Source organism: Agelaius phoeniceus, chromosome 18 (genome assembly GCF_051311805.1).
Source record: "Agelaius phoeniceus isolate bAgePho1 chromosome 18, bAgePho1.hap1, whole genome shotgun sequence".
In the NCBI taxonomy this organism is placed as follows: domain Eukaryota; kingdom Metazoa; phylum Chordata; class Aves; order Passeriformes; family Icteridae; genus Agelaius; species Agelaius phoeniceus.
In genome coordinates, this window is record NC_135282.1 from 8,082,426 (window position 1) to 8,110,345 (window position 27,920).

The following is a 27,920-nucleotide window of genomic DNA, read 5'->3' on the forward strand; positions in this document are numbered from 1 at the left end:
GGGACAGAAGCCACGTGACTGGTGATATTGCTTGTCATTTAAACCAGAACATCCCTTAGGAAAACATGCCTTAGAACATCCTGTCTCCACAAATTGTTAATTCCTTGTTCCAGTCATTAATTACTCTCATTGACAGATCTATACATCTTATTTCTCCCTTGAATGTATTTAATTTTACCTTTCAGCTACTGTTTCCTCTGTCTCTGTAAGATGGAGGAGACTGTAGGACTCACTATAGACATGAGAGCATCCTTTCAAGTAATAGCATTTGATAAAACACATTTTTCAATTTCTAAGTTGTTTCTAGATCTCTTCTCAGATCCTTTTCCAAGGTATCAAATGATTTCTTGAGCTGTGGATTCCAGCAGTGGATTCAAGCATGGGACTGTCCTTTTCTGTTCAGATAGATGATCATATCTATCTGTGCAATTCACTGCCAGTTCAACTGATTCTTTTGGGAAATGCCAAAGGCATTTCAGAATTGCTGTTCCCACTTCAAAACCAGGAATATCTTATTGTAAGGACAAGCAAATCCAAAGTTAGTTAATTGATGGTAAAAATCTTTTCAACTTGTGTTTTCTCATGAATCAAATTAGTCATACTATACAAATTAAAAGCTCGGCCACATTCAGAAGGCTTTTGCTATCAGGAATGACCAGCAGGTCACCGGACTTTTTCACAGAAGGTGAATTTAATTTCATTTCAGAGGTGAATTACAGATTTCCATAGCAAAGCAGTACTCTGGGAAAAATTAAATTGGAACCAATTTTGATTAGGATTGACTTCCTGTGGTAGCCAGCCTATTGTTTACAGGGCAAAATGCAACAGGGCATCAAATTATTCTCTGGAATTATATGAAGACAGATACTAAAGAGCTGATTCTTTTTGCAATGTTGAGATAAATATACAAAGTAAAGAGTAATGCTGGCCATGGAAGTTTTCTGAGAAGGACAAAAATAAAAGCTTTTATTGTAATTAATATGTCTAGTGTAACTTTGAAACTGAATGAGAAGGAGACTGAAGAGAAGAACAGTAATAACAAGAAAAAATATGTTCTGTGACTGTCAGAGCACAGGGTTATACACTGTAACTTGACACATATTCTTTTGAGTAACTTATCTAAAAAGTGTCTACAAAGATTGCTGGAAGGAGAGCATACAAAGCAGCCCCTGTCTTCCTGCTCTTCACACTCGGGTTTTTTAATTCACTGTGGCAATTGCTAGAGCTGCCTCTGCAGATTTATTACTTGTATTGATACACCAGATTCTGTGAGATTAACTCAAAGGTCTTATTTGCCACCCTGTAATTTTTCCCTCCTCTTAATCTTTTCTTCTTTTTTTCCCTTGGATCATTTAATTCCATCAACCCCTGGAGAATGCAACCGAGTCTAAAGACTGGTTTTATTTAGACTCAAGAAAAAGCATCCCTGATTTTTATGTTTTGTGATCAGATTACCTGTACATTTTGTTTGTAGGTTGGAACAAGCTATATGTGATTTCTGTATCATAAATACTAGATATTTCTGATTTTTATTTTCTCCAAGGCTATCTCAGTAACTGAGAAGTGAACAATCCTATTAAAACTGCTGAAGGATTTAGAGAAAAAACAGTGGAACACTTTGTCCCACTGGGAAGGTGTGCCTGGTACTGTAGTGGCTCCATCTTGTGGCTGAACCTGCACTGATTCTTTAGAACAGGCTGACCCTTCTTGCCATCATTCTTATATAAATATTGACAAATAAGTGTGAATTTCCTTTATAACTTTGAGGACAAATGGCTCAAATTTTTCTGGTAATAGAGAAATAGGGAGATAGGTTGAAGACAAGATTGGCCCGAGCAAGCATTGCCCAGTTCCCTGTGTAGCAATGTCAGTCACAGAGTTTGGTTACATTCTCTGCTTACTGCCACAGGAGCACAAGCAAACACCAGCTTCACTTTTTGATTCCAACCTCCACTAATGTTGCTGTTCATTATTAACTTGCTGTGGCCAGTAAAGCAATTCGTCATTTACCTTCAAGAGTGGCTTCGAGTTTCTACCAAAACATAAACACAGATCAGTGTAGTTTATTTTGGCAGCATTCTTTTTTTTCTAAAACAAATATTTTTTCAAGTGGTTGTCATTAAACAAAATGTTAGCATTTGAATGGAAGAAAAAAGCAGATACCTTTTAATTAACCTTTTCCTTCCATCCCTGAACTGTGTTCAGTAAATGCCTCAATTTGACTGCTCAGCCACCCAAACCATGAGCTGAGCATAGGAAAGGACAAAACTCACAGCAGGAATTACAGAAGGCTGCCAACACCCTGGCTCACTGACCACATGGCTCAGCTACTGCCTGCTTCATGTCCCCATTATATAAGTTCATGTTTCAGTGTACAGCACAACTAGGTGTTTTCTTCAGACTGCAGAAAAGTAAATAGTTCACTTTTAGCACCTTCAGTGTTGGCAGCAGGAAGGCAGTGAGCTGCCAGGGCATGCTGGATGTTCTGTTGTGTATCAGCTTGTGTGTTACAGGACAGAGCTTTAACAGGCACAGTAGAAATGGCATTCATCTCTAAAGATATTGCCACAGCTGCAAGATTGCAGAGATCAAGAGAACACAAATTACAATTGCAGAGCCTGGTAGAGGGCTGGTTACTGGGTACAAGGCAGGATAAGACTGGCTGCACCCATATTTTGGCAGTGTTGATATAAAAGACACATTCCCTGATCCACACAATGTGAAAACAAAGAAAGTGCCTGTGTCCAAGGAGTCACAAGCCCCAGCAAAATATGCATGGCAGGAAAAGTCACTCTTGCTATGTCATACAGAGCATCCACCATATCCAAGCTTGAGTGACAAAGCAGCTTTACCTTGTAATGTTGCTGCAGCCTCCAGACAGGTGGTAATTAGCATTGACTCCACGATTCTCAGAAGGCTGATCCATCCCTTTATTACACTATATTTATATATACTTATACTTTATTACACTTACAGTCACAATACAGGTGGACCCAATTGGTCCTTCAATCTAAACACCATCACCATTGGCCAATTAAAGAAACCCTGTGGTAAACAAATCTCCATAACACATTCCACATGTTCACAACAACAGGTGCAGCAAGTGAAGATAATTGTTCATCATTCTTTTCTCTGAGCTTCTCACAGCCTTTCCCAGGACAATGCCTGGGAAAGTTGTGCATTGCTCTCTGTGGCCAGAGAGCTGCTGGCACATAATCTAGCTGCCAATCTGGAAAACATTCTATATCTAAAATTCCATTTTTATCCCCTGCAGACATGCTCAGAAATCTGGAAATAGATACAGATTTGCAAGACTGCCACAGTGAGTTAATAGTGTCAAAGTCTCACTCTCTCTGCTGCACATCATCCCCGTTGCATAAAGCAAATCCACTCAGAGCTGCACTACAGTTTTATGTGAAGGATTCCTTGCTAGATTTTGTACCAAGAAAAAAATCTTTGCATTAAGCGTGTCACTTGGTCAGGATGGCCTTTGCACACAGGACAGACCTGCTGTGCTCTGCTGTGCCCACAGCTGCTGAATGCTCTCTCTGTTCTGCCCTGGTACTCACATGTCTGGCAGAATGTTTGCTGAGCCTGGCACAGGCACTGCTGAGCTTGTGGCCCAGGGAGGCAGCGCAGGAGAGGAACGGGGTGGCCAGGCTGCTGAAATGACTGCACAAGGGTGGGAGAAAGCCATAAAAGGCTCTCTTACATCAGCTTGAGACAGCAGCATCCAGCACTGCACATAAAAGCTGCCAGGTGCGTGTCATAGAATGTAATAACAATTACTTAAAGGCAGAGGTAATGCTGCTGCTTCATGTCCTGCAGTGTGCCAGGTTAGGAGGTTGTTGTCTGGTAACAGAGGGGTGAAATGCAAATACTGCAATGCCATCTCAGCTGGTATCTAAGCTCTAGAGAGGCCAGTGCTCAGGTGGATCTTACCCACACCAGCTGGGGGTTACATCTTCAACATCCTTCTCTGCATCCATCTATTCCAGAGAATTAGTGCTGATGTTGGTGTGCCACGCAGAGGAACTGTCACAGGCGCCTTTGTCCTGTGCTTTTCTGAAACCCACTTTGCATCCTTGGCTTTGTTTTTGTATTCCCTGGTATCCTTGAGAAGACCCTGCTCTGCCAGAGATATCCACATTTCAGTGCCTTTGTGGGGTACCTTAAACTTTTAGGTTGTAAAAAAAAAGTCACCTGAGACCTCTGGATGGCTCAGGGGGCACAGGACACAACCAAACCAGCTGCTCTGGCAGGAGCACACAAGCCAACATAACTCACATTTGATCAGGAAACTGATACTTGCTCTTGTCTGAGCTAAAGAATGATAGAGCAGAGCAGACAGCATTAACTGTGTGAGCAGGGTGCAAAGCAGGGCATGGAAACTGCCAGAAAAGCTATTGGAACCAGCAAAATCCCCTGAGCACCCAGAAACTTCCTGTAAGACACTTTGCTGCTGCTACAAACAAGATTCTGCAACCCCTTGGATATTGTTACAAGAGAGAAATGTGTCATCTTAGCAGGGGGTACAAAGCACACCCACAGGCTGGTGAAGTTAGTTTTTGTGTTACAAGCTGTAATACTGTTCTCTCAGTCCTCTATCTTGAATTGTTCTTTTGATACTTCTGCCAGTACGTATGGAATGGGTGGATGGGAACAGAGATGAGAAGAACAGATTGTACAAAGTTTGACAATCATAACTAGCATAATCATAAGCATTAATATTCATATTAAGTTCCCAATGCCTCACCTTGCTTCTGTGCTTCATTCCCTAGCACGGTGGTGTGCTTTTTTTGTAGGTGGTGGGAATTGCTTGGACCCACACCAGAAACGGGGAGAAAAAGGGAAGAATGATCAAATCAGTCCCACACAAAAAAATTGTCTTTAATTCCTCCTTTCTACTGCCTTGACCAGTTATACTGTACACCCACTGTGAGACTCAGACTGCTTTAAAATAATACAACTAAACAACCAAACCCAAAACAAAAAAAAACCCCAAACCTACCACATAAAAATAGAAATTATTCATTTACAGTTTCAGAGATATGTTTATGTTGTACCCTGTCATAGGTTAGCCTTTGACAAACACTGAAGCTCTAAATCTAGAAGACTTATATGATATTTTTCTAGACAGTCTGAGTATCATTATAAATTCTGCTGTTGAATGATGGCAGTTGAGTGCCGTCAGCAGGGTTTCTATGTGTGTAACGCAGTTCATGGCAGCTTTTTCCCAGCAGATGGCACGAGCGCAGCCGTGACCATCCCGACAGCTCTGCAGGACCGGGCTGGGCAGGAGCTTTGCAGCACAGAGCTCTGAGCTGCGGCTACGCTTTCTCATTTCCTTCACAGCCTTTAACGGAGGCAAGGTTCCTACTACGAGGCTGAATAAAAAGTGTCATTACGTCATTTCTAGGGCCGGTTTTGTCTCTGTTATTTTTGCTTTCTGGAGACTAGAGCACCATTGCTGAAAAAATTGACCCACAGACAAAATGAATAGCAAACATTACACAAAATTGGGTTTGATTTGTAGAAAGTATGTGTAAAATCCAAAACGTGCAAGGTGGTACAAGATCGAAAGCTCAGCCTGGAGGCAGGAACAGCACAAACTGTGGTGGTGCCAGGAAGGGCAGCCTGTGCAGCAGGGAGGGGCTCAGCCTTTGCATCTGCTCTGTACAAACGGGAATCATCCTTCTCTGCCCATGTCTTCCAGTCAAAACAGAAAAAAGGATGTGAGGGGTAGCCCCCTTTATACCCTATGCCCAACGTGACTGAAGTAAGGGTGGAAGTGATTCAAGGACAAATTCTATGCCTAAATCTGTCTTGATCACTGTACACAGCTAAACAGCAAAGTTTAGCTCTATAAGGTATTAGCAAGTATGAACTAAAGATTCACTTCTCCCCTCCCCTGAGCAGGTCCTCTTCAGCCCCATGGAGCCCAGAGGTGTCCAGGTCACCACATCTGCACTGCCATGGGTGTTGGGCTGGGTGACCTTCAGAGGTTCCTTCCAGCAGGATTTTTCTATGGCTGCCTTCAGGAGCTTGGCTACATTTGACAGCTACATCTAATGGCACTGAATTACAGAAAGTTCTTGAGATGGACTGCCTGTTATCCAGGAAGGCCAGGCATTCATCTCACCTCAGCACAGCCTTTAAAGTGTAAGGGGACTAAAGAGAAGAGTAAAACAACAAGAAAATAAATTATTGCACAGGACGACAAATGGAAACAAAACCATCACAAGAAGATACCAGGCAGGAGACCTCTGGCAGCGCCCATTAATTCCTGAGGGAGTACTGGGTACTGGGTGAATCCAGTTTTGGGGCTGGTTTAAGAAAATCAACATGGCATTGGAAAACCCTCCCGGCAGTATTGTAGCAGCTGCTGATTAGCAAGCCCTGGAAGGCAGGGCTTCCGTGGTGTAGTCCCCAGCAGGGGATAGGAGTTGTGCTCATAGGAAGAGCTGTTTCCCTCAAGCTTTTCAGAAATTAGTTAGCTCTTCACTGCCTGAGTAGGTGCAAAGGGTTTACAGATGTATTTATTATCCCTAAACAGGCCATACAAAGAGGTTTCAATTTTTACTAGTTTACCTGAAGATTATTTTATTCCAGGGCATGAAAGGCTTCACGCCCCCTGCTCCAAAAGCTAGCAGAGTTAGCAAGCAGGAGTAAGACAGATCACTGAAAGGCAATCACACTTCTTTTCACAGTGAAAATTACCAAATATTCAAATGATTCATACATTCAAGTAAAACCAAAATATACACATGCAAAATTTCAGTAATTGAACACAAACATGTCATCATGAATCCATTCTCAGTGCCACTGAATGCCAAGACAATTCCTGAATATCCCGAAATTAGCACCTTAAGAGCTGAAATAGACTCACCTGCTTAATTAATTGCTACCTTTGTTTGATGAGGAGTGTGGCAATTTGCAGATAGCAATATTTATACAAGAAATGCCATGGGCTTCATTGTTGCTGCCCACCTCTCTACCCACCAAACCCACCTGGATTATAATCACCACCTTCAGACAACCCCTGTTGCACACACAAATTTCATTCATTCAAGCGCATTGATTTGAAGATATTTTTGCTTCCTAGTCCCTTTCCCCCCCCCAAGATTTAATTCAGTTGCTATTACAGACATGGCATTTTATTCTGAGAAGGATTGTATTTGTATTTATTCTTCAAGCTAAGTGTTTTGTTTAATATGCTTGTTGTAAATAAACTCTTTTACCCCTTGTGGTAAAAGGCCACAAGTTCTTGCTTTGAGAAACTGTTAAGTGAAATTGTTGCCAGATAAATGTTTCCATGTGGTATTTGCCTCTTAATTCACTTAAATACCTTTGAAAGACTCAGGCTCCCAAGGACCTTATGTAACAGTTGCAGGGAAGGAGTTTTAAAGGGAGGAAAACAGAGAAGAATTACAGAAGCAGTTAAAAGTTGGGAAGCAGAAATATTGTCACCTCCAAAAAAAAAGAATTTTTCCCTGTATACACAAAAGACAGCTGACTGGAGCCTCAGGTAGTTGGGAATTGCAAGCTGCTTCTCTCTTCAGCACTGCAGAAAATCCAGCCATTTGAATATTTCCTAAAAGTATTTCATATTCACCCCCCAAGGAAAATACATATTTTGAAATACATATGAAACTCCTTAAATTTTACCTGCTGCTGCACTGCCTGATGACATGCCTTCCACAACACATGGACATTCACGAGGGCAAATTGTTCTGAAGGGCTTCACAGCGGCCTTCATTCCACCTCCTGGGGACCGATTTCTAGGAGAGGGGGCACTGAGCACATCTCCCAGCATTCCTGCTGCCCCTCTGCTGCTCCCCTGCCGGCTCCACACCTGCAGAGAGCGCAGCAGAGCAGCACATCTGCATTTGGAACTCAAGAGCAGCGCTGGGTGTTCTCCACACAGGGCAGACCTCTTCCACTCTGACGCCCCTCTCTCCTTGGATGGGAAACAGCAACAGGCTCCAAGGACACAAGGCCCCAGCAACAGCTTCCTCATCAGCTTCCCACTGCAAATTATCCTGTGCTCTGTACTTGTTATACAAATGGTTAGAGGTATTTACATAAAATGGTATTATTGCTCCACTGACAATCAGTCTGACAGAAGGGTTGATTTGCTGTCAGCTGGCAAATAATGTGGCAATGTTCCTGCCTAGAATAATTGCTGTCAATGCTAGAGTTGCCTGGAACTTGTTAATAGGACCAGATTGCTGTGGAGGCTGGTCAGCAAAAGGTTCCTCATAAAAGCACAGGCACAGCCTTTCTAATCCCCAGGTGATCCTCCAGGAAGTGCAGTGAGGACTGACAGCTAAGGCAGTGTCACACGTGTACAGAGCAGCACCACAAATAACTTGACTGTGCGTTTACAGTAATTTTATTTACAAGTTACCATGACACCTGTAGTACTACAGTTTATAGAACACCATTAGCAGTAAAGTAAGTCACATCTAAGAAGGAGGCAGCAGAGAAAAATGTGCACAAGGGAATGCAGAAAGGCTATTTAGCTCTAACTTAAAGTATTTTTCTACAGACTTAGTAAGAAGGAATATATGTTGAGAAGAACAAGCTCTTCAGCCCTCTTATTTCTACAGTATTGAATTTTTTTGTACAGTGACAATTTAGTATAATGACTACTACACTAGCAGTCAAATGCAAGTGATAGGGACAAAACTGTCTTAATATCTTGCCCTTTTGAACATCCAGGAATTAAACCCCAAGCTTCCCTTTGGACGGAGTTATCCAGGGCTGGTTTACTTGCAGAGCCAGTAGTGCAGAATTGCTACTGGGGGGCAGGAGGGAACAGAACTCATGACTAGAGAGTTCCCAAGCATTGCATATTGCCTCTGAGGTCTTATCTGCTCTTAAGTACTTGGTGAGCAAAGCCAGTTGCAGCATTCCATAAGTCTTTTTACAGTGCTGTGCTCTAAAGCTGAGTACAGTTTAGCAGAATCCCAGAATCAAGCAGAGAAAAAAAACCTTCTGCTCTCTTATCATCATTGGCTCTAATGATGCTGGTGTCGAGCCTGGGCCTTTCTCAAGAAGAACAATGTGGAGGAGCAAATCTGGAGAAACACTCTAGACTTAGATGTATTCTGATGACAAGACTCAGAAGAAAATAAGCTTAATGCAGCATCGGGTGCAACCCTTTTCTGCCTCAAAGTACAGCAACAGCTTCCAGAAAGCAAACAAGTGTTATCCAGGACCTGGCTTTCCCCTAGACGTCTTTAATAGCCTGGAGCGACTGTCAGTGCACACAATCCATGCTAGGGGCTGCAAAGACAATGAATATACAAGCTGCACAGTAATAATTATTTCCACTAGTAACTACACACAGGATATATTGCTTTTGGTACAATGCCATTTATTGTCACAAGAAGAAAACCAGTGATTAAGTTGAGCACATGAATTATGCAGACCTTTGCCATGCTGGAACAACAGCATATTTTACTTACAGAAATGTCACCAAGTCAGCTGTAAAAACAGCTTAACACAGTTCCTCCAAAATACCAAGCATATCCTCAAATCCAAATTTATTTTACATTTAGCTACAACAGAATGATTAAGAAATGGTTTTGTTTTCAATCCCCACTTTTGTCTGGAGTGCTGTGCTTATACTGCATGGAGGCAAACAGAATCCAAACACGGAGCTACAGTGACAGCCACAACACCCACTGAAATATTTCTGAGTGGGAAAACTGGTCTGCAAGTTTGTGTCCCCTCCACACCTGTGCAAACCTACTCAGAAAGCCTGCAAAGGTATGTATGTGTACAAAAACTAACAAAGTTTTTTAAAACACAGAATGCATTAGAAAGTCCAAAGTTTGAACTCTTGAGTCTGTGGTGCCTCAACTGTAAGTTAGAATATCTGTGAGTTTTAACACTTCCAGGAACAAAGAAAGGATTTTTAGTCCAAATTTCCTTTTCAGTACTAGCTAACAAAATTAAAGGTGACCTAGGAGAAAAAAGCTCGACTAAAAAACCTTCCAGCTCTCTTGCAGTATCAGTTCAGTGAGTCTCAAGCCAAAATTCTGAATATTCAGCATTTTTGCATTTGCAATTTTAAGGCAGAAAAAGATGTTCACAGCAAGCCATTTTGTCTTGGATGTTACAAAAAAATCACAAACAACAAACCAACAAAAACAAATAAACAAACAAACTACCCTCCTAAAAGGTGCATCTCAATTCTTTTAGTAATAGCAAATTTAAAAAAATTCTATGGCATTCTCTTACAGCTTTGGATTTTTTTTTTCTAAAAAAGCCTGAATTTTCAGACACAGATCACACATCACAGATAGAGATTAACATCTTCCATGATTTTAAGTTGTGTGTTCAAGGTCAGAACGAAACTCGCAAGGTGGAATAAGAGATCCCTGCACCAAGAGCTGGCTGCTGCAGGGCTGGCCCAGCACTGGAGCTGTCCTGCAGCACCTCGGGTTTCTCCCCAGAGCCAGGGCTCCAGGCCAGCTGCTGTACCCAGCCCCAGCCCTTGAGGCACAACTGTGTCCTCGGCTCAGCTCTACAGAGGCAAAAAATGAAAAGCAAATAAAAGCAGAGCTGTGAGACTGCAGGAATCTACAAGCGTGTGAGGCAAGGAAAAGAAAGAACAAAGGAGTGAAGTCATCAAGCCAGAGCACACAAGGGACTTTGGAGAAAGATCCCAACATGGAAAGTGTAAACCCCTGAGGAGGAGCAGTGTCACTGAAGAGGAGCTCAGATCAAAGGTCAGCCCAGTGCAAGCAGTGAGGCAAGGAGAGAGAGGAGCTGCAGGCAACAGCTGAGCGCACACAAACTCACAGACTGGCAAGAGACATGAAAGTATTTTTATTACTGTCTTTTTAGGTAAGAAACACTGCAAACCCAAGACCCTGGCAAGGCTTTTCTTGCTCTTTTCAGGGAAATCAGGAATAGAAGACTTCAAGTCTCTTCAGCCTTCACATACAAACACAAGCTACCTCTGTACTAAGCTAGAAGGAGCACACATTACCACACCAATTAATCAGCTGGAAAGAGAAGGAACTTCAGGAAAAATAGGCTCTGTGTGTGTGCATGTTGAGAGCAAAACAAGAGGCAGCTTTAGGGAACTTGCAGGAAGTTTTCAGTATTCACAAGGTACATCAGTTTAACAGGATCAATAATCTGCTGTTTATCATCTGAACGCTTACAAATCCTATAAAATAAAGATTTTTTTTGTAACAAGTGGAACTTGTTTAGACTCAGTTTCACAGAGAAAAGTAAATTGCCAATAGCAAGATGTCCTGAAAACAGGGCAGAGTTTTAGAAAACATTTGAAGGAAAGTTGTCATAAATTACAGGGAAAAAGACGGAGAGGTTACAGAACAGTTCTCACATCCAACTCCCAAGATCAGGTTTGACACAAACAGCACATCAGCAGGGCTGCCTTCCTGACAGGGATGTGAACACCCCTGACACCAGTGGAGGTTCAGCAGACACACTGACACAACTCTGACACCAGTGGAGGTTCAGCAGACACACTGAAGTTGCCTTTGAAAGCAGAGTTGAGGCTCTAGAATTCCTCCCGAAGCTACCTGGACTTGTGTGGGAGAAGAGCAAGGTAACCACCAACAGACCCAGCATACATTGATGCAATGATGTTTGTGAGTCTTCTACATTCCTCAAGTGTTTTATATTTTTTAAACTTTTCAGTGTTACATATATGCAATTTAGTAGAAAGAATAACTAAAGATGAAACATGCACAACACAGAATTATCTTTGGTCTGCAGGGTCCTGGGTCAGAGTTCTACACAGCTTGATGCCATCAGAGCTACATTAATCTCTTCCAATAAACACAGCTTGTCCTCAAAAGCAGCTCCTTGCCAGCCTTCCTGGTATCTGAGTGCAGCATCTCCCCAGCACCTGGGGGTGCTCACTGGAACCACCACCCCAACCCACATCCCAACAGCTCAGGAGTGCCCACTACACCTGAAGCTTACACACGGAGAGCTTACAGCCACTTCTGCTCAAACACAGGAAATTTGTGTGGTATTTCAAACTAATCCCACTGAAACAAGGACCACAACAATGTTAAGTCAAATCAGTTATTTGTCAAAACTTTCCTGGAGCCAAGCAGCTGTGCACTTGTACCTTGAAGTCCCTTCCTGAAGTGCATGCTACAGTGAACACACCTTCTGCCAGGGGAACAGCCACAGCCAACAACAATGTTAAGAACACACAGAAACACGGCAAAAATGAAACTCTGTATTATTCTTGGGGGAAAAAAAGTCTGTACTCTGCAGTGAAAGCCAAGGAGGGGAATGAGAGATGAATTTTTACAAGCCAATCTCAGAGCTATTATGCATCTGCCAGATACGGTTAAGCTTTCTTTAGTTGCAGGCCACATTTTTTGCCTTTTCATATTAACTAAGAAGTTTTTAGCTGCCATTATCCAGCTACACCTTTTAAGAGTTCAATTCTTTGAAGAAGAGTTAAAGGTCCATGACAGTGATATGAACTTGCACTGCTCGCAGAAATCCCACATTTCAAATCCCTGGTTGGAGAAGAACCTTTTTGTACTGAAATGAAAACATTTGGTTTCTAAAGATTACACAAGTAAACATGTTCAAGATTTCATGGGAACAGTGCAATGTGAATATCCATAGAAAGAGTGTCAGAAAAGCCTGTGAGCCATCAGGTAACACTGACACTGATTTGCATCACTCAGCAGGTCAAGATTTCATCATTTTCTCACACCAAAGATAACACATTCTGCCTGTCTATAAAGAAAGCTCATCTGTGGGTTTTTTGGTTTTTTTTTTGGGATGGCTTCCTTAATTGAATTCCAAGCTGGTACAGCTACACAGGGGGACACACCTTGAGCAGTTACAGCTCCTGCCTGCAGGCCAAGGAGGGGCAGTTTTGGATCAGCCAATGGACCAGCTCAGGCCAAAGCAAAGTCCCAGTCGTTCTAGATATGCACGGAACTATGCTGGTTTGGTAATACAGGGACACAATTTAATGATTTTCTTTGCATTTGTTTTTACAAGATTCAGATGCCAAAAACAAAACAGAACATTAAGTTACCTGATTTAAAAAAGAAAATCACAAACGTTTACAACATCAAAAGAATAAGACGAAATATAAACCTTTGCTACTTACAATTGATCTATACAGATTAACCAAATCACAAATCTGTCACAATATAAATGTTTAATTGTTACAATGAATAAGAACATACAGAAAATGATTTATTTATTTTTTATAAAATCTTCCTTTGCTTTTTTATTTTAAACTTACCATTAACTAAATTAGCTATGCAGGACTTGTGGGGTACGTGACTAAGAAGGCACCAACAGTACAAAGCAAAGACAAAGCAGTTTGAGTATTTTAAGAGTACTCTACACTGATACAACACAAGAAAAGGCAACAATAGTAAGTAAACCAGCTGCAACCTTTAGAAATTTGTTCTAGATTTACACATGTAGTCCAACTTTTACATTTCTGCCAATGTGTCACTTGGTTTGATCACAGCACATGCTACAAAAACCACTGTAAGCTTCACTTCACTAATGTGCACTTTTCACTAATTTAGTGTCTTGATTTCAATTGTTAACTAAACCATTTTGAACCACAAATGTATTTAAAACTTAGTAAAAGGATTGTTTGGACTTTTTTGTTTAAACCACTGCATTTACAAAAATATTTCCCCTAAAATCTGGGATTGCTTGAAGACATTGCTGTACAAATATAAAAGTACTATGCAAGGGACCAAATTCATAAGTATATGGTGTGTATGTATAGACCTATATTTATACCATATCACTGTGCTGTAACAACACAATAAATTTATCAATAACCAAGGACTATATAAACTACACTAACATAAGCAAATATATATTAATAAAGTTTAAATCTATAGTACAGTTGCTCAGCAAACAACTTTGACATGGTATAAATATATTGTAGCATATTACAGTGGGCAGCAACAACAGGTTTTTCATTCTCATTCTGCAAGGAAAGCCCTGCCCAGCTCCTCAGGTTTTGTCTGTCCCCACTGCCACTCCCGGAAGCTCCCGGCGCACGCGGCCCAGCTCTGGTGTCACAGGGGTGAGGAAGAGTCTGGCCACAGGCAGGACAGCAGAGTCAGAGGCTTGTTTGCCAAAGTATCCATGAGAATTTTGTGTTTGCATATTTTTCTTCAGCTGTAAGGTTGGAATGTTTTTGACAGTGAACTGTTTACATTCCTTATTCCCAAAGCATCTTTACCATGAAATATGCATGCTACTTCGATTAAGAGTTGCTGTTCTCCGCTCTAAAATATAAAAACTGCATAAAGAAAAGAACCCAATGTAAAATGATGAAATAACTGACCTAACACAGTGTTGTTAGAGGCACCTTCTTTAAACTATTTTTAAAATCTGACCAAAAAAAAACTCGTGCTTCAGCATTTGACGCATCAACAAATTCAACCCAACAATGTTGACTGAATTCAGTAAAAGATTGATGAATGTGGTTATGGATCCTGATGGATGCCAATTGGATTCAGCAAAAGTAGCTAAGGAAAAAAGCCCAAAAGCACCAGACATTAGGTAAAGCAAATCCTCGGCTTCTCACTCAGAGAGGATGCAAGGGTAAGTCTACACCTCCCCAAACATCCCAAATTAAAGACAGTATTAAAAAAAAAAAAGAATTGGGAAAGAGAAGGGTGAAGTAAGCTGCCAAAGTTCTTCCTTAATAAATTAAAATGAAGGTGTTACAAACTAATTTCAGTAACAGTCATCTTTCCAACCGTGCCAAAAATGATTCCTGTTGTAATGATGATCATGCAAGTAGCAGAGATTCTAGAACTATTTCAACTTTTCAAAACTGAGTGAGAAAAGCATTTTGGTAAAGATGTGTAGAAAGGTCAAGAGAAATTTCTACACTGATATCAACAGTCAAGTGCATATTTCTTCTACAGAAATGTTTTTAGCATAGGTTCCATACCACGATTCCATGATCACTTGTGCAGTGTCCTGACAATGCTCTGAATTTGTTCCCCACGTCAGAGATTTATGTACCACAGGAACTTCCTAATAGAAAATGCCCTTTAATGATGAACCCTTGCTTATTAAAAATTAGTTTTGGCAGATTAACACTTAAACTATAGGAAAAAAAAATTGAAATGGAATCTTGTAAGCACCCTTATCTACTGGAGTCTAAGTTAATGGCTTTCTAGATTTCTCTGAAGAGCAGACTAAATGGTATGAGGAAGCCTGGAGTTATTAACCAGCCAGCATCCTTATGTACTACAGTAGCAATTGAACCTGATTTCCATTCAAAGACATTACCCAAGAGGAAACCAAAAACTAATTCTTAATGTTAATGTGAAGATATAAGATTTAAATTTATTTCCAGGAATTACAAGTGCATTTTGTTCATATTAGCAAGCAGTCTTTATACAATCCATTCTTCACTGCTGCCAAAATAAAATGAGAAAAAGACAGCAGAGATATGAAAAGCTAAAAATAGAACTATTTTTCCTAAGTTATTTGTTGAATAGCATTTCAGTTGAACACAACTCAGAGGTAACAATAGATTATTTTTTTTTCTCAATCATAGGCATGTGGCACTTAGACAATCATCTTTGCACAGAAAGCTTTAACAGTCATGCGAGGGCACAGTAATTATTTTAAACAAGGCAAATTTCTCACCACAGAGAGCAGTGGGGAAAGAAAAGGAGGCACTGCACTGGAACATAACACCTAGTAAACTCCACATTATACAATTTCAGTAACAAATACTTGAAAAGATCATTAAAAGGTATACAATTTTAAATGTTATTTAGTGCTAGCTTTGTTTGGTTGTCCTAACTCAGCATTATCAGAAAAGTTTGATAGTACTTGACAACAGAACAGTACTTCATGTCACGAGCTCATGGAGGCTTGATTACAAATCACCATAGTGTAGGTTGCAAGAAATGAACTTGAGATGCTGACATGCTGTAGGAGCAAAAGTAAAATCAAACTTTCTCATTTGAAGATGCAGTGTTCCTCTCTGCAAGAATCTGAATGTCAGTGATTAGATTCAAATGTCAAAACTATCAATCCTCATTTGAAGCATTTCATTGGTATGCAGGATGTAGACTGAGTTAATTAATATCATATTCTGAATTCTTGCTTGCCACCAGATACGGCTGCCTTGCCCAGGAAAAGCACTGGCCATGGGGTCACGGTGCCATCGTGGTCTGTGTTAACCCTTCCAGCACTCAGGGAGCAAAGAGCAGCTGCAGCTGCCACCTTGCCTTTGCACAGGCTGTACAAGCACTGCTGCATGGTAGGAACTTTGGGAGTACTATGCCTCCAACGTGGGTAAACTTTAAATGATCTCTCTTAGGAAAAGCAGGGAAAAAAAGGTACAAATTTTGTCAATACATGGAAAAATGTTTCTTGGATGAATTCAGTTAAGATGGGCTCCTATGTAGCTCTTACATTGGATAGAATACCTGTATGTACAGCACAGGACACCCAAACAAGTGCATAAGCAAGATTAACATGAACACAACTTATGCTGCAATCCATAGCATAATGGAACACTCTGCCGGATGCTAACCAACCATTTCTATTTAAAAAGGACGTGCAAAAAAAATCTGGGATGTCACTGACTTAAAGTGCCCTGAATAGTAGCTTTTCTAAAAAAAATGCCAGCGACTTCAGTAAAGTCAGAAAAACAGTTCATGGTGTAAACGTCTTACAGGTGAATGGATTCTCTTCTTGGACATTGATCCAGGAGTGAAAGGAACCACTGCATCTTTCAAACCAGAAAGCAAGCAGTTAAAACACGGGCAGCAGTAGGTGCACGTACAGTACAGTACTGCAACAGGTCAACAATGGGCATTACGCATAGGAGTGTCAATTACAATTCTTCAGGCTTAAAAGATTCATTGAAAGCATGAAAAGCCAAAACTACCAGGAACCGCCCTCCTGAATGGCTCAAAGGAGTTAGTGGATAAGCTGAGAGAGGCCACAAGACATGACCAACAATAAAGAACTGGGAAGAGGAACAGCAACATTTGAGCATGCCCAGTCCTTTAAGTCCTTGTCCTACAAGAGAGCAGAGACATATTTCAGTGAAGGAAATTTAACATCACCTTTTAAAACAAGCCCTTTCCTATTTCTGTGCACAGTGTGTTTACCATCAGCCAGAGCCAGCAGGATCTACAGATGTTAAAAAAGAATTCAGAGACAGTGGATCTCAGGGCATTCAATTTTAAACTATTAATTCTTCAAAAGATTAGAAAGATTAAACATAACTAATCAATGAAGTACATTGTTTGTCTGAACCAAAAATCTGTTGTTTTCATATTGCTTCTCAATTCCAAAATCCACAGCTCAGGGGACACTTTGAATCTCAAGAAACAGCCCAGTGAGAGGAGCTGGCTGCTGAAGCCCAGGGGGTGTGCAGGAGAACAGGAATGCACAGCAGGACACTGGTACTGTGCATTTGAAGCCAGCTCCTGGGGACTGGCCCTCACTAGGATGTCAAGCAGCTCTGTTTAAACTGCTGTGCTATGGCAGAGCTGGCAATCCTACCCACAAATGACTTGGACAAATTACCAACTGTCCTCACCAAGCTAAGTACAGTATTTCAATTTCAGTGTTGTGCTGGCCAAATCAACTCTGCATAGTAGCATTTGAAGGTAACATTTTTATCAAACCAGAAATTTCTGCTAGCAACGGATCACTGGTATCTTTATCCCTAATCCTTTTATCCCTTAATCCCTAATACAACCTAGGTAAATATGGTCTGAGCAATGAGGCAAGCAAGAGATCACAAACTGTGATTTACCACATCAGTAACCACTCACTGCCCTTCCTTGAGACTACAGCCTATTAGGAACAGGCTTCAGCTTGTTCCTAAAGATTTCTGTAACTTGTTTCCACCGTGTGTACATGCACAGCTGTGCTCTCACACAGAAAACATGAGTGGGACATGAACACCAGTCAGTCACTGTGTCCCAGGTCTGCTCTATTAACAATGCCAACTAATAGAACCAGTGTGTGAACCTCAGATTTCCCTACCTTTCAATTATTACAACAGTTCAAATATCACCTAGCAAGCTTAAATAAACAAAATGCAGTATTTGTAAAAATTGAAATTTGTTCATTTGTGAGCTTCTATACATCTAAATACTCAAGCCAGTGACAACAGCTGTTACCCTAATGAAGTAAAAACTTTTAAAAGTTTCCCCCACTTTCTTTTTCTTTCCTATGAATTCATCATTCAATGAAAACCTGGGGGTATATGCAATGCAGAAACTGCAATCACGTTTTTAGTGCAGAAAAGTTATTGCTTACAGCAAAGCGACAGAGCTCCAGCACACTGCCAGAGCTGTGGATTACCCCCGTGGGTTTCTGGCAGCAAGGAAGTGCCCTGGCTCAACACCTCACCTTCCTGCTGGAGCTGCCCCCACAAAGCAGTGATTGCAGAATGCTGCTCTGGGGGAGGAAAGCACACAGAGCACAAACCAGGAAACCCAGGGCAGCCTGTTGCCTTTGGCTTGTTTTTCCTTTCCACTCATAAAACTTTGATACTTTCCCCTATCAGTATCACAGAAGTTTCCCAGGTGCTCCAATCAAGTCAGTGTTTGGCCAATTTGGTATGAAACTCCCAAGACTTGCAAGCCTTGTGGCACAGGAAGACCAGTTAAGTTCATTGACTTAAAAAAAAAGTCAGTCAGTGAATATAAGTACATTTAATCTTAAATTAAACTTTCAGACCTTCAAGATGCTAGAAAGGTTAATAATAATTAATTTATGAATATTTAAATACCTATTCTTATTTACTCACACTATTTGCGAGCTACTTAAAACTGAAGATAATTTCTGCTGAAGTTTTGTGTGTGGGTTTTTTCCTTTAAAATAATTGAAGAGATTTCTCCTCTGTACATTACATTTAGGAGGAGGTTTCTTTAAAAGCCTTTGAAGCCATATGACCAAATTATGTATGTGTAAAATATGAAGAACATTGCCCCCTAAAATGTTTTTTAATAAAATTTGCATTTCAAAGCGTTACCATTGCCTTTATTCTAAGCAGCACTATTGAAATGCAATTCTTGTTCCCTAAATGTAACCTACAACAAGGTAAACACCTGGGACAGTTGCCTGGATTCCATGTGGACACTTCACTGCTGTGGGCAAACAGAAACTTTCCTCAAAAACAGGACAGGGCTGAGGTCAGCTCCTTGGGCAGGGAGTTACTGGGCACTGGGACAGGCAAGTCCTACATTTCACCAGCAGCACCAAAGTCTCAATGTCCCCCCTGCCCAAGTGTCCCCTACTGCTGTGACCTTACCTATGCACGATTTAAGATCGGTATCCTGGCTGGAATCTTGCAGTTTCCTCAAAAATCAATTCTTTCAGCTTTTCCTTCGGCAAGTCATCCAACTCCATATCAAACTTGAAGGGTGCTTCAGCTACAGGCTTAGTAACACAAAGAAATATCATTATTTTAATGTCACCGTGCTGTTCAATTTCATGCAGTCCTTTTATGGATGGGGAAAAAGTCTGAAAATGTCCTGCACAAAAATATCTAACACTGAGCAGTCTTCAAGGCAGAACTCCCCCTGTTAGTCCTATGTGTGCTTTAGGTATTAGTTTATCAAATTTTACATCAAGCACAGTAAGTAGCTGGTCAAATCCAAACTACAAGTTAAAATATTTATTTGAGGCTCTTAACTCAGTATCTACTTGAAGAAAAAAATTATCTTAAACATTTTTTTAAATTGGAATAAACATATCTGGCCTTTAAGGGAAACTAGGTTATTTCCTCCTCCCCTATTTCTTCAGAAAAATGAGCCAGAAATCTCCTCAGAACTGTACATAAACTACAGCCAGTTCCAATTCAGGTTTATAAAGAATAATCTGATGGCAAACTCAGTCATCCTCCTCCTTTACCTCAGACATTATGAAACCAGGCCTCACATGAGCTGAGAGTCTCCATTTTCTGGAGAGGGAGGACACTTTAGTATCTATTTATTGTGTGGCATCTCCTGAGTGTTGTACTGAAGTGAGAAATTGTGGTAAATTGATGCAATTTGTTCTTCAACTCCGTTAGTGCAGTAGAAATATTCCCCTTGAACTGAAGTAGAAAATAATCAGCTGGATAATTTATCAATGTTTACATTTTAACAATGCCTTTACCTCATCACTTGGATCATAATACTGCTCCAGATATGGATGGGCTAAAGCTTGCTCCACTTCAATCCGCTTATGAGGATTAAAGGTCAACATTTTATCCAACAAATCAAGTGCTAAGAGGAAAAAAAGTGAGCAAAGATTTAATACACACTCCAAAAAAGTGTCACAAACCTTGACCTTACCCAGACAATACCCACTGCCCAAGGTCTGTGCTAATGGCAGTGCAGCCCTGGAGCTCCCCTGCTGTGGCTGGGAGCTGTAACCTGGGCACAGAGGCTGTGCCAGCTCCTCTCAGCATTCCTGGGCTGCAGCTGCCCTGGGCACCCCTGCTCCAGCACAGGTGTTACCCTGCCCAAGCCCTTCAGCCCCAGAAGGGATGGCAAGGCAAGAAACACAGCAAATCCTACAGTACAATCTGGCCTGAACTATAACAGAAATTAAATAGATGAGGCTTTTTCTTCTCTCAGAAAAATGCTTTGGATTTTTGTGCCAAAATCCAAACTAAGATGGAGCTTTTCTGAAATAAATAATTATGAATATGTTCTTATTCTGAAAAGAGAGCTTGGCTGTTTACAGATGAAAATATCATCCAGAAGTCATTAGGAGTTCTAGATCATCACAGTGAAATATTCTGGCACAACCAGCAGCACAGAAGATACTCTCCAGAGAAGATGCAAATACATTTATATTCATGAGATTCAAAATCTGTTGAAGACAACTCGCAAAGAATCCATAAAGAACCTGAGGATCCAGTAAGATAAGAGTGAGGTCTGGGGAAACTCTGGACAGGCATCACAAATCAGTGCTACTGCAGTTGGTCAGCTACTGTGCCTGTAACACATTTCCCTTTCCCAAGAAGAGAAAAACTGATTACAGCAGCAAGAAGCCCTAAGATATCTGCAGTATCCTAAATTCCATCACATTTTTTTTCCTCACCACATCATTTATGAACCAGAATTTTAACAGAGACTTCTTGATGCAGTGCAGCAGCTGCAGCTTTGCACCAGGATGAGGAGCACACCTGTGACCTCAGGTCATGGCACAGCCTGGGGAGGGAGGAGGCACCATCCCCATCACCCCACACTGCAGTGAGCTCCTCTGGGTCTGAGCAGCACCCAGCGCTGCCCAAGAGACCCAGCTGCACTCGAGGGCAGCTCCAAAAGCCTCAGGCCTGCACTGGAACCATCCCTGCAGCCATCCCTGGAACCATCCCTGCGGCCATCCCTGGAACCATCCCTGCGGCCATCCCTGGAACCATCCCTGCGGCCATCCCTGGAACCATCCCTGGAACCATCCCTGCGGCCATCCCTGCGGCCATCCCTGGAACCATCCCTGGAACCATCCCTGCGGCCATCCCTGGAACCATCCCTGCGGCCATCCCTGGAACCATCCCTGCGGCCATCCCTGCGGCCATCCCTGGAACCATCCCTGCGGCCATCCCTGGAACCATCCCTGCGGCCATCCCTGGAACCATCCCTGCGGCCATCCCTGGAACCATCCCTGCGGCCATCCCTGGAACCATCCCTGCGGCCATCCCTGGAACCATCCCTGCGGCCATCCCTGGAACCATCCCTGGAACCATCCCTGCGGCCATCCCTGCGGCCATCCCTGGAACCATCCCTGGAACCATCCCTGCGGCCATCCCTGGAACCATCCCTGCGGCCATCCCTGGAACCATCCCTGGAACCATCCCTGCGGCCATCCCTGCGGCCATCCCTGGAACCATCCCTGCAGCCATCCCTGGAACCATCCCTGGAACCATCCCTGGAACCATCCCTGTGGCCATCCCTGGAACCATCCCTGGAACCATCCCTGCGGCCATCCCTGCGGCCATCCCTGCGGCCATCCCTGCGGCCATCCCTGGAACCATCCCTGGAACCATCCCTGCGGCCATCCCTGGAACCATCCCTGGAACCATCCCTGCAGCCATCCCTGGAACCATCCCTGGAACCATCCCTGCGGCCATCCCTGGAACCATCCCTGGAACCATCCCTGCAACCATCCCTGCGGCCATCCCTGCGGCCATCCCTGCGGCCATCCCTGCGGCCATCCCTGCGGCCATCCCTGGAACCATCCCTGCAGCCATCCCTGCGGCCATCCCTGGAACCATCCCTGCGGCCATCCCTGGAACCATCCCTGGAACCATCCCTGGAACCATCCCTGCGGCCATCCCTGGAACCATCCCTGGAACCATCCCTGCGGCCATCCCTGGAACCATCCCTGCGGCCATCCCTGCGGCCATCCCTGCGGCCATCCCTGCGGCCATCCCTGCGGCCATCCCTGGAACCATCCCTGGAACCATCCCTGCGGCCATCCCTGGAACCATCCCTGGAACCATCCCTGGAACCATCCCTGCAGCCATCCCTGCAGCCATCCCTGGAACCATCCCTGCGGCCATCCCTGGAACCATCCCTGGAACCATCCCTGGAACCATCCCTGCGGCCATCCCTGCAGCCATCCCTGGAACCATCCCTGCGGCCATCCCTGCGGCCATCCCTGGAACCATCCCTGCGGCCATCCCTGCAGCCATCCCTGGAACCATCCCTGGAACCATCCCTGGAACCATCCCTGCAGCCATCCCTGGAACCATCCCTGCAGCCATCCCTGGAACCATCCCTGCAGCCATCCCTGGAACCATCCCTGCGGCCATCCCTGCAGCCATCCCTGCGGCCATCCCTGGAACCATCCCTGGAACCATCCCTGGAACCATCCCTGGAACCATCCCTGGAACCATCACTCTGTGCTTGGCTGTGGTTCCCTCACTCAGCCCCAGGCGGGCAACAGGGCCCAGCGCTGCCCCTGCCTTCAGTGCCAGCCAGCTCCTGAAAGCTGCCCTGGCACAGCTGCCCTGGCACAGCTGCCCTGGCACAGCTGCCCTGGCACAGCTGCCCTTGGGGTGTCACTGTCAAGGACTGCACCAATGGCACACTCCCCCTCAGCTGAGGTACCAGCACTGCTGCCACCTGAGCTGTCAGAGCCCACAGGGAGGATTCTCACACTGATGAGCACTGCTATAAAAGCAGAATAAATCACTGCTGTTTTCCTCAATGACAGAGATAATCAGCTCCATACAGTTCCATCTGCAGAAATCAGCTTTTACATGGTAATTCAGTACCTGATCATATCCAGTAAAAGTAAATTATCATATCAGTTCAAAAAGAAGTGACTTAGGAATTGTGCTAGAGCAGGTAAAAGAGCGCTGTACTGTGAACACAGCCACCCCTAAACTGCACAAAATTGAGTATAAAAGGTAAATTAATAGCTATCTAGCAAAACAAATCACATTTACCCTTTACTAAAGCCTTGTTAAGAAAGGTTAACAATTATTATATTCCTTGCTTTTATAACTTTTGCTCCACACATCCTGAATTTTTTAACCCATTAAATTTTAAGCTTTCATGGTACCTAAGGATCCCACCCGCTGACGAGACCCTGTTTAACCTACAATTGATGCACAGTCTGCAAAACTCTACCCAGGGCAGCAGCAAGCAGCTGCCTCCTACCTAGTGCTAGAAACAAAGTTCAAGACTTGTTTGATGCCAGTGTCAAAATCCAGTGCTGATGATCAGCACTTGAATGATGAACTGTGCTCTAAGGACAGTGACAAGAGTTTGGATCTCACATGTCAGTTAAAGACCAAACTCCACAACAGGTAATCTTAGAGTTACTAGAATTGCATTAAAAAGATAAACTAGTGTGAGGGCTTTGTGCTGGTTTATGATTTTATAATAGATTAACAGTGCTATTTTAAGGCACTTGCATGTTCTACTTCCAATATAAAGATAAATTCTTAGGTTATAGAAACTCCCATCCTGCCATTACTTTGATACAAAGTAATAGAGTATCAAATACCTTTGGGGTCAGCATTTGGAAACAGCCTGTTCCATGGTACCTTATTTTTGTGTGGTAGAGAAAGCAAGTAGTTTCTGGCCTTTAAATTTATTATACAATTCAAATCTTCTTGGGAAGGGGATCCAAGTATACCTAAAAAATATGAATACAAACAATAGTGCATTCTGTGAAAATCATATTAACACAGCTGTATCATATCTGCTAAAACTCAGTATTAAAACTGCTGGGAAGGAGATTTCAGACCAAATGTTTTAAGGACAGAGAATATCTGAGTAGTTTTTAGAAACTTTTACTAAAAACCATTTGTTACATAAATAAATGGATCTGAGTTTTCTAATGATGTGTAATCTCTCAGAAAGATCCCAGTAAGTAGTGTACCTAAAGAAAGTTTTAAAAAATTGACCTGGACCTAATAATAGATGAGCTTTTAATTTATTTTTTTAAATTTTGTTTTAAAAATATATCTGCTGATGTAGTAAATAAATTGCTAAGTATTCTCCAGTTGTCCCCAAAACAATGATTACCTGTAGCAATTGCTGCAAAAATAACGAGAGGGGAGAGCAGACACACCTGCAGATGCACACCCTACACAGTGACCCACTGGAGAAAGACCAGCCCAGCTGGCAGAAACGATGGAGAGGCAGATGTGGAAATGCTGCTTTTCCATAAAGCTTACCAAGGATATGGTTAAGTTGGTCAAGGTAGTGTTTTCCTGGGAAGATGGGTCTGTTGGAGAGCATCTCTGCCAGAATGCAGCCCACTGACCAGATGTCAATGGACTTGGTGTAACCCTGCAAGTGAAGCAGAAACACATTTTTGTCAAATTTTTGTATAATAGCAGCAAGTGTTACTTTAGTAAACCGTGAAAGTGCACACAAATCATCTTTTTCTTTGTTAGATGAGTCCTGCTTGCTCATGCTGTTTGGTTTCTCTGTACAAATGAAATAATTAAGAACCATATATCAAAACACTATTTTGAAGGGGTAGCAAGAACTGAAGTCTCCAAGAGACAATTTTCAAAAAGGATTTTTTAAGTTTAGCTAAATTTGTTACCAACTGCAAATTGTTGAGATTCCCTAATTTTATAACCAATTTAAACTAAAACATTTTGGAAACCAGGTATTCTGAATTGCACAGCCCCTGACAGAGTGCTGAACACGTGTCAAAGAGCTGTCCCTGAGGGGATCTAAGCTGCACTCCAGGACCAGGCCTTTGGCAAAGGGGGAAATGGCCAAAGCAATGGCTGCTGCTTGGCTGCTCTGTCCAACACCACAGGCAGGAGGAGGTGCAGATGCTGGGAGCAGAGCACAGCAGTCCCTGGGGTATAACAGGAATGGAACAGAGGGATATCCCCATGTATGGCCAACCCCTGCCAGCCCCAGGAAAAGGCACAGCAGTGACACCCGTCAGTGACAGAGCCCCCCGTGCCTGGCCTGCTGCCACTGCCCCTCCCCTGGGAAGGCTCTGTCCCCACTGTCCCCACTGTCCCCACAGCCACTGGGCTCCAGCTCCTCAGGATTCATCCCTTCACCATTTGTGTTCAAGGTGCCAGAATCATAAAAGGAATCACACATTAAACCAGGAACTTTTAACCTGACCACCTCTTACAAACACAAAATATATTTGTTGTGATACCTTTGATAAGTAGATATGTGGACCAGCCCAGTGTTGTGGCCTCAGTGAGGGTTTAAAATACAAGATGTGAGTTTAAAATACAAGAAGCTGAAGGAAAACACACTTAATTGGTCAGATGTCTATTTGCTTGGACATGCTACTGATGCACCAAAACACACCCACCAACTGGAAAAGCTGTAAATCCTACAGGAACAACAGCTGTCCCAGGATATCAAATACAGCTCCAGGTGTCACTTGGGTGCTTTGCTAACAGATGTCTGGCTGTGGGAGTGAACACAGGCGTTCTAAAGGACACCCCCCACCCACACAAGGATTGGATGCACCTTAAAACAGCCACAGAACACAACAGTAATTCCAAATACATAAAAACCAAAGGAATGATTTCATGAAGACTATGGGAATGCAATTAAGACTGACACATAAGAAGGATCACATGCCCTCATTCAGAATCAGATTCACCCTCATTATACATTCTAAACCTAAATGAAGATGTCAAGATGACATTAAGGCAACATTTGCAGCCTCGATGGAGGCAGCAGCAGAATGCTCACTCCTAGCACTCCTGTCCTGCTCAGTGGCACAGCAGGTGATGGAAGCAGCCTCGTGACTGGCAAGGAACTGGAGGTGTGGGAAGTTGAGCACGTGATTTCTCAGTTCTAGTACCCAGTAATTGATTCTGGAATCACAATTTATTTCAAGCCAGCAGCTCTACTGGAAACCATGCCCACTTCTCCCCAAGACTGTGCGTGCGTTCTGATCCTAAAAACACACAAGGGCTCGCTGTTCCAAGCCCAGTTGGAGCTCACAAGGGAAAAAGCAGCAACAGCAGCACCCCAGCAGCTCCCTGTGGCCTTACCTTAGAATTCAGCATGATTTCAGGAGCCCTGTACCAACGTGTGGCCACATACTCTGTCAGGAATCCTGTGTGATCATGGTCGGGATCTGCAACGCGAGCCAATCCAAAGTCACAAATCTGGTTTTAGAGAATAGGAAAAAAAAAGCACATTAGACACGTTTCCAACACTACAACATTACTGATTCACCATTTCCCAATCAATGTAACACCCACAAATGCAGAGATGGCAACCTATGCTTTTAGAAAAGTTACTGCACAAAGGTGAAGAAAAATGTTTGGATCAATTACAAAGAATATCCAACTGCCATTCAGGGCCAGTAAGAATAAGTAAAAAAAGGAAACAGTTCACAATTTATGCTGCACTACAGGCTTGCTTACAGCACCTTTGCCAAACAGGCAAAGATACACTGCTCCAACCTCTCAGAAACTCACCAGAAAACAAAAAGAATAGCAATTAAGACTTTCAGAAAACCTAATTAGCAACCAACACATTTGTAACCAAGTTCAACACCCAATTTTACAAAAGCTATCATCATAACTGCATCTTTGCATAAGAAACAACCTATCCAATCATGAGATAATGGTAGGCTGAAGAGATTATGGGCTGTTGAAGGAAGCATAAGCCTAAAAGACAAAAAAAATCCCCCAAAAAGAAAACACAAGCAAGAAAATTTCTCAACCCCTTATAAGGAAAATAGTTTTATCTAACTATGAAAAGAAAAACAAATACCAATTTAGACTAGTGAGTTCAGCAAAAAGAAAAAGGTGGTTTTAGTTATGCTCCTGTAAGAAGGCTCCATGGTTTTCAGAGCTATTTACTGTCTAGAGAGAAATTAGGCAAATTGAAAATGTGAAGACAGACTGCTGTGGAGCAGAGCAGATGTTCCTTTCTTACCGTCCCAAAGGTCAATGGCAAGGTTGTTGAGTGGCACATTAGACACATTCACAAGCTTCTGCTGCCCCCCAAAAAACAGCAGGTTATGATTGCCACACAAAGTGTGTTTCCATGAAAGAATATATAGTTTCAGGAAAACAAGGCATCAAATGTAGGAGTGGCAAACACTGGGAGGTTCCTCTGCTACATTTGTTTTATAATATTTACTCTTAGCTAGTTAATTGTGTACAGTGATTATATTGAAAATGTGAAGTGAAAATAGGCTGTAGTCAACAAAGTCAGTAATGGAAAATCCTACCACAACCACAGAAACCTCACTTTGCCCTGGCAGATATTTCTTAACTTTCCTGTAGGGACACCCTGTCAGTGAAATAACTGATAGATCAATTAGGGAAGAAATACTTCACCTGACTAAAAGCTGCATCTGAAAGACAAAACTCACAGCTGACTGTTACACAGGGGGTCTGAAGGAAAGGCAATGATGAATGTCATAAGCCCAGCTGTGTCCCATTACTTTAGCTACATATT

The 27,920-nt window shown here is 42.6% G+C and overlaps 1 protein-coding gene and 1 long non-coding RNA gene across 2 annotated transcripts in view; one reads left to right on the plus strand and one right to left on the minus strand.

The window, feature by feature from the left end:
* The first annotated feature begins 7,820 nt into the window (after positions 1 to 7,820).
* LOC143695469 (uncharacterized) lies at positions 7,821 to 15,554 on the plus strand. The gene is made up of 2 exons (XR_013184674.1): positions 7,821 to 11,459; positions 11,500 to 15,554. It is a non-coding gene; the product is annotated as an uncharacterized LOC143695469 (long non-coding RNA).
* The window catches only part of MAPK1 (mitogen-activated protein kinase 1), a 33,022-nt gene continuing 20,445 nt past the window's right edge, over positions 15,344 to 27,920 (minus strand). Inside the window, exons 4-9 of the mRNA XM_054646123.2 lie at positions 26,498 to 26,614; positions 24,683 to 24,797; positions 24,007 to 24,138; positions 20,158 to 20,267; positions 19,310 to 19,437; positions 15,344 to 17,058 (exon numbers count right to left, since the gene is read on the minus strand). Coding sequence (XP_054502098.1) covers positions 19,321 to 19,437; positions 20,158 to 20,267; positions 24,007 to 24,138; positions 24,683 to 24,797; positions 26,498 to 26,614 — 591 coding nt within the window. The 3' untranslated portion in view covers positions 15,344 to 17,058; positions 19,310 to 19,320. The remainder of the gene's footprint in view (positions 17,059 to 19,309; positions 19,438 to 20,157; positions 20,268 to 24,006; positions 24,139 to 24,682; positions 24,798 to 26,497; positions 26,615 to 27,920) is intronic.